The sequence below is a fragment of the Octopus bimaculoides genome, chromosome 22 (genome assembly GCF_001194135.2).
Source record: "Octopus bimaculoides isolate UCB-OBI-ISO-001 chromosome 22, ASM119413v2, whole genome shotgun sequence".
Taxonomy (NCBI): domain Eukaryota; kingdom Metazoa; phylum Mollusca; class Cephalopoda; order Octopoda; family Octopodidae; genus Octopus; species Octopus bimaculoides.
Window position 1 is genome coordinate 30,942,207 of NC_069002.1, and position 8,125 is coordinate 30,950,331.

The window sequence follows — 8,125 nt, forward strand, 5'->3', positions numbered from 1 at the left end:
AAAAAAAAAACTCCAGTAAACAACAGAGCTATTCATAGAAAAACAATGGTTTTAAACTCTGGTTTTAATATAACTTTGCCAATTTTGTAAGTAATACTATTATAATATCTTATAATTAATTAATGATGACGGTAATGATGATGATATCGATGATAATGATGTTGATGATGATGATGATATTGATGATGATGACAATGGTGATGATGATGAAGTAATTATGTGTAATTGAAATCAGAAAGAGCTATTTGAAAATGGTTTCCATGGAGAGAGAAAGAGAGAGAGAGAGGGGAGAGAAAGCAAGAGAGAGAGAGAGAGAGAGAGAGAGAGAGAGATTCTTCAATATTTATCCAAAGTCTGTAATTCCAGACGATTATTCAATAGCTTAATTCTTAAAGGATTCTGAACCATTTTTTTGTTTGGAATATGGTAAGGGAAAGGAAGGAAGAAAGAAAAAGAACAGAACAAAGTGACACAAAAGACATCTGATTTTTAATTCACTGTTCGTTATAATAATTAAATTATGCCTTCATTTGGTTTTGGTTTTTAATCTAAAAATATTACCTATAAACGATCTTAATTATGTATTAATATTTACAATTATTTTCAATTGAGGCTTGACTCTTACGAAAACATTTTGCTTTAAAAAAAAATGTAAAAGGGAAGAAAAAATTATGCAAAAAAGCATCATCATCATCACCCTCACCTTACCAGCAGCTTCTATTTCATCATCCTCATCACTACCCCACCACAACCACCACCACCACCACCACAATCATCCTCATCAGCAGCAGCAGCACCACCACATTTGACAGGATAATCTGAATGCTAAAGGGTTAATGAGTGCAGTGAGGGTTAAGTGTGGTGTGCAAAACACAAACCATCACACCTAAAACCCCAATACATTCTCTCTGGTAGTTTCAGGAACATTCAATTGCTTTGGCTCTGTCAGTTGTGTCTTCAAATTCTGGTAAATTTCCTGCAGCTGGATGCTCTTCATACACTTCTGTTACACCAACCACTTGACAGAGCAAGCTGGTGGGTATTCGATCATGGCATCAACATCAAAGAGGTTGTCAGGCCCTCAGCAGGAAAAAACAGTAATTTCAACCCATCACTCACATCTTCATACTCTCCCCTCTATCAAACCGCTCAGCCATGCTTGCCTTGAAAGAATGGAGTCAACGCAGAGTAGAAGGAACTCTTTGGTATTGCAGAGGTACAAAGCAACACACACACACATATATATATATATATATATATTTGGGCACTTGCCCAAAGTGCCACACAGTGGGACTGAGCCCAGAACCATGTGGTTGGTAAGCAAGCTACTTACCACACAGCCACTCCTGTACATATATGTATACATATATACATACACAAATACAGGGAAAACCTATTTTGCATATCTCAAAATTTCTAAATCTTTGACTTAAATAATATCCATCCATCCATATATATATATAATATATATATATATATATATACTATATTTCACTATATATATATATGTATGTATGTATGTATGTATGTATGTATGTATGTATGTATGTATATATATTATATTATATTATTATATTTTCATACACAAGTAAGCACATAAATGCAAAACAAGGTGTGTGTATACTTTATTGGGTACATCCAGTTTAATTAAATAAGAAAGAGGGATTTTCTTGGATTTATAATCTCTGTTTAGATAATCTTAGGATTAAATGATTTCATATCGCTGAGCTACTTTCTTTTTTCCTCAGCAATGTTACTATGGTGACCCTGTTACTATAGCGACTGCTACGAGTTACATTACAACAGCTCTGTTACAAATATCAATGATAAAGCTGTGTTACAGATGACAGAGTGAAAGCTGTATCACAATTATGAGCGGCAAATTGCGTGTTACAGGGGTCACAGGTAGAAATTGTGGGACAATGAGGAATGGTAAAATCTGTGTTACAACTGTGAATGATAGAGGCTGTATTACAAATGTTGCTGGAAAATCTATGTTACTGGTAGAGTCTGTTACAATTGTCAAATGAGTGTTGAAAGCTGTTTAACAGATATCATTGTTAAAATTTATGTTACAACTGTCAATGCTAAAAGCTTTATTACAAAAGCTATGTTACAACTATCACTGGCAGAAGTTGTGTTACAAATGTCAATGGTAGAAGCTGTGTTACAAATGTCTCTAGGTGGAAGCTGTGTTACAAATGACAATAGTAAAAACTGTGTTACAAATACCAATGGCAAAAGTAGTGTTACAACTGTTAATGGTAAAAACTATGTTACAAACACTTTGTTACAAATGTCAGTGACAGATGTTGTGTCACAAATGTCAATGGTAAAAGCTATGTTACAGCTTTCAGGGTGTGAGGAGCGTTACGATTAGGAATGGCAAAGTTGTGTTACAAATATCAATGGTGAAATTTGTGTCACAAATGTCAATGGTAAAAACTATGTTACAGTCATCTGTTTGACACATAATGGGTTACAAATAACAGTGATAAAAAAATATATCTCTCTGTCTGTCTATTTGTCCCATATTTCAGCAAATCAACAATCTCTATGGAAACTCTAATGACAATATATTCTATGTAATAATAATAAATTCTGTGTCACACATTTGTGACACACGTATGTCATGGCTGTTTGGTAAGAAGCTTGCTTCCCAACCATATGGTTTTGGGTTCAGTCCCACTGTGTGACATCTTGGGCAAGTGTCTTCTACTATAGCCTCGAGCCAACCAAAGCCTTGTGAGTGGATTTGGTAGACGGAACTGAAAGAAGCCCATCATATATATATATCTATGTGTGTGTATGTTTTTTTTCTCTGTGTTTGTCCCCCCATCACTGCTTGACAACCGGTGTTGATGTGTTTACGTTCCTGTAATCTAGCAGTTCAGCAAAAGAGTCTGATAGAATAAGTACTATGATTTTTTTTTTTAAATGTCTTGGGGGTCAATTTGTTTGACCAAAACCCTTTAAGGTGGTACTCCAGCATGGCTACAGTCAAATGACTGAAAAAAGTAAAGAAATAAAAGAATATTCTAAAATTTTTTCTCAGACTCACAAACCATCTCTCCCACCTCTTTCTCTCTCTCTCTCTCTCTCTCTCTCTTTCTCTCTCTCTATTTCACTCTCTCTCTCATGCTCATTTTTCTCTCTTTTTTTTTTCCTTGCAGGACTTTTACTAAAGCAGCACGATGCCCGCTTATCTCTCAGATACGCTTCTGCGATTGAGGCGTGATGCAGCAGCTAAAGATAGTGCAGATGAGGTGACCACAGTGGCTGATGACAATGGAGCGTCCGGTGTGGAGACTTCTACGAAACCAACTAAACAAAATGGTATTGACAAAATTATGGACGAAGCATTACATGAATTAGAAAAACGTAGGTACCTTCCTTTGCCCTTTAGCGGTCTGCTTATCGTTTTTTTCCTATTTTCTCTCTATTTTTTCAACACCACATATAAATCTATTTATCCATACATACATACACATATACTTACATATATATATGTATATATATACATATATGCACACACACATACATACAGGTATACATATGTACATATGCATGTGAGCATATGTTTATGTATATATGTGTGTGTGTGTGTATATTTGATATACAGTTACATATCTACATCTGTACGTATATATTTATGTATGCGTTAATACGTGACTGTATATAATTGAGTATATATATATATATGTATGTATATGTAAGCATGTATGTTTGTATGTATAAACGTGTGTTTGGTTTGTGTATGTGTGTGCTTGTGTGTGTGTATGGCTGTATATGTGTCTATGTATTACATATGTATATATATGTATATCTATGTATGTATGTCTGTATATATATATATATATATATTTTACATGAATATATATTACATGTATATGTATGTATGTAGGCATGCATGTAGGCATGTATGTATAGTATGTATGTGTGTGTATATGATATCTGTAAATCAAGCCTATAAGACTACAACTGTATTTTATTGTGAGAAATAAAATATATTGTATTGTCTGAGCCAGTTACTGAGAATCCATGTCTTCATTTGACATGCTAGAAATAGCAGCAACATCTTCAGAGTACAACCTATTGTCTTGTAAAAGAAGGAACACATTGAATGATGTAGTCCAAAACATGCAATACCATGAGAAATCTGAGATCAGTTGACATTTGCTACCCAATCACAGCTGACTTGAAACAAACAATCGTAATGCATACAATATATATATATATATGTGTGTGTGTGTATGTGTGTGTGTGTATATGTGTGTGTGTGCGTGTATGTATATGGGTGAAAAATCACACACACATATATATGTATATAAGGCACCTGTTGATCTTGTCAGTGATGAGATCACAGCAAAAAGCACCCAGTACACTCTATAAAGTGGTTGACATTAGGAAGGGCATCCAGCCGTAGAAACCATGCCAGAACAGACAATGGAGCCTGGTACAGCTGCTGTGAAACTGTCCAAGCCATGCCAGCCTGAAACACATACACACACGTTTATATGTGTGTGTGTGTGGGTGTGGGTGTGTATTTATGCTTGTGAAACCACGAAGAAGATAGCAAAGTCCTCTCAATTGTTGGATGTGTTCCACTGACACTCTAAATTCAGTCCTGGTCATCTTTCACCAGGACACCAGGACAGCAAGACAAACAAAGAAGTGATGAGAAAATTTACAGGCTGTGGTGACTAAGCAATGGGTAGGGTTTGCTGAGCATGTGTTTCGATTATGGCAGGACAGATGTGCTACCACTGAGATGGAATGGGTGCCAGAGAGAAGAGAAAAAAAAAAAGCAAGCAGAAGACCAAAGAAGATGACATGCAATCTGGAATGACATTATAGCTATGGAAATTGGTTTGAGTGGAGCCAAGAAGAAAGCAAATAATTGGGACATTTGGAGATGGCTTGTTGCCCATCATGCTGATGGCACTGGGGGATTTCAGAGCTAAGGGTATGGGGAAAAATAATTACAAAAATGCATGTGTGGATAAACATGTATATTTGTGTATATATGCATGTGTGTGAATATGTATGTGGTATATAGATATAAATACTTGTGAATATATACAAGTATATATTTTTTTTGTTGGCACTCCGTCGCTTACGACGACGAGGGTTCCAGTTGATCCAATCAATGGAACAGCCTGCTCGTGAAATTAACGCGCAAGTGGCTGAGCACTCCACAGAAACATGTACCCTTAACGTAGTTCTCGGGGATATTCAGCGTGACACAGTGTGACAAGGCTGACCCTTTGAATTACAGGCACAATAGAAACAGGAAGAAAGAGTGAGAGAAAGTTGTGGTGATAGAGTAGAGCAGGGTTCACCACCATCCCCTGCCGGAGCCTCGTGGAGCTTTAGGTGTTTTCGCTCAATAAACACTCACAACGCCCGGTCTGGGAATCGAAACCACGAACCTATGACCGCGAGTTCACTGCCCTAACCACTGGGCCATTGCACCTCCACACAAGTATATATACGCTTGTTATAAACTTCCAAGACACTGCGAACATAAATAGAGATGCATCATCATCATCATCATCATCCATTTGTGTGTAAAGTCACAATTGACATATTCCAGTGTAATTGGATGTAATAAAGCCTTTCACTGCAGGAAAACACCTGAATACACCCAACACACACACACACACACATTGTTGGCTTATGGGTGCTGATGCCATGTAAAAGAAACCGTGTCGGTGCCATGGAAATGTGCCCATGTTGGTGCCATGTAAGAGTGCCTGTGTTGATGCCACATACAAGCACCCAACACCCTGTAAAGTGGTTAGTGTAAGGAAGGGTGTCCAACTGTTGAAATGATGCCAAAACAGACAAACTGGATCCAGGCAGCTCTTCAGCAGGCCAGCTCTTATCAAACTGTCTAACCGAAGCCAGCATAAAAAAGATGATGATGATGATGTTTGTACACACACACACACACACACATTTATTTATATAGTGAAGGTGCCTTGCCTGATGGTTAGGCTGTTGCACTCACAATCGCTAGATCATGAGTTCAATTCCCTGACTGGATAGCAAGTTGTGTTCTTGAGCAAAACACTTCATTTCACTTTGATCAGGGAGGACTGTTGGCCAACTTGTCTAGCCAGCAGGCTAGTGTCATCTGAAGGTTAAAACAATGCAAAAGTGCATTGTGACCAGCGATGTGTAACAACATCTGATAGCCTGGTCAGTCACGTGCCACACACACACACACACACACACACACATATCAGTACACATATATACTTATTGGTGCATGGTCAAATGCTTAGGGCATTGCACTCACCATCACAAAGTTGTGGTTTCGATTCCCAGACTGGGCAGTGCCTTATGTTCTTGAGCAAAACACTTCATTTCGCGTTGCCTCAGTGCACTCAGCTGCAAATGGGCAACCCCCTGCAATGGACTCATATTCTGATGAGAGGGAATGTTGGCCTCCCTCCCACCTGCTGGCCAGCAGGACGGCATCAACCAAAACCAACAAGAATGTAAGGAAGCACATTGTGACCAGCAGGGTGTAACAACACCTTATAGTCTGATCAATATGGCATACAGTGATATGCACACACACACACACACACACACATACATCTATGTATGTCTAGGCATGGCTGTGTGGTAAGAAGCTTGCTTCCCAACTACATGGTTTTGGGTTCAGTCCCACTGCATGGCCCCTTGAGCAAGTGTCATTGGAGGAGAGGGATAGTCAATTATATTGGCTCCATTATTCAATTGATATTTATTTTATCAACCTTGAAAACATGAAAGACAAAGTCAACCTCAGCGGAATTTGAACTCAGAGCATAAAGACAAATGAAATGCCACGAAGCATTTGCATCCAAGGTTCTGCCAGCTTTCTACCTTGATAATAATAATAATAATAATAATAATAATAATAATAATAATAATAATAACAATAATAATCCTTTCTATGATAAGCACAAGGCCTGAAATTTGAGGGGAGGGGACTAGTCGATTACATCGACCCCAATGATTCACTGGTACTTAATTTATCAACTCTTGAAAGGATGAAAGATAAAGTTGACCTCGGCGGAATTTGAACTCAGAACGTAGCGACAGGCAAAATACCACTAAGCATTTCATCCAATGTGCTAACAATTCTGCCAGCTCGCCACCTTAATAATAATAATAATAATAATAATAATAATAATAATAATAATAATAATAATGGTTTCATATTTTGGCACAAGGCCAGCAATCTCAGGGAAGGGAATAAGTCCATTACATCAGCCCCAGTACTCAACTGGTACTTATTCTATCGACAACAAAAAGGATGAAAGGCAAAGTTGACAGCAGCAGATTTTGATCTCGGAATATACAGACAGATGAAATGTCTTTAAGCATTTTGTCTGGGGGGGCTAAAGGTTCTGCCAGCTCCCTGTCCTTCCCTTCAGTTTGTACTTGTATTGTACCTTTAGCTACAGTGTTGAAATAATGGACCTAGTCTATGACGTTAGCCCCTATATAGCCCCTTTATTTCCAAGAAATAGCAGCCAAATCTACCTCAAATCACATCTTATTGTTTTAAAAATAGATTGACACACTGAACCATAGATTAGACTGAACTAGGTATAAACAGTAACAACAACAACAACAAGGATGGATTTTTTGATAATCTTATTTAACAGATGTCTTCTCATCAACCAAGAACCAAATATTGTTCTCTACCAACAATGCCAGCTAATCTTCCAATCAAAACAAGGAGACTAAGGGGAAAAAAAAGAATGGTGAATATAATCTGAATCACAATTTTAAGTTATCTCTGGGTTCAGTTCTACAGCATGGAAACTTGGTCAAGTGTCTTCTACTATAATTCCAGGTCAACCAAAATCTTGTGAGTGGATTTGGTTAACTGAAACTGAAAGAAGCCTGTCGTATAGCATGTGTGTGTGTGTGTGTGTGTGTGTGTGTGTGTCCTTGTCTTCATATCACGTGATAGTTGTAAACAAGTGTCCTTTGTTTCTAATCTTCTGTGGGAACACGTCTGATCAAAAGGAAATGATTACCTTACTTGGAAACAGGCGAGGGTTGGCAGCTGAAAGAGCATCTTGCCAAAGAAATGTCCACCTCAGCAAATTCCATCCTA

The 8,125-nt window shown here is 37.7% G+C and overlaps 1 protein-coding gene across 1 annotated transcript in view; it reads left to right on the forward strand.

The window, feature by feature from the left end:
* Positions 1-8,125, forward strand: part of LOC106872335 (synaptotagmin-1) — a 168,374-nt gene that overhangs the window by 95,196 nt on the left and 65,053 nt on the right. The window contains exon 3 of the mRNA XM_052975689.1: positions 3,174-3,381. Coding sequence (XP_052831649.1) covers positions 3,195-3,381 — 187 coding nt within the window. The 5' untranslated portion in view covers positions 3,174-3,194. The remainder of the gene's footprint in view (positions 1-3,173; positions 3,382-8,125) is intronic.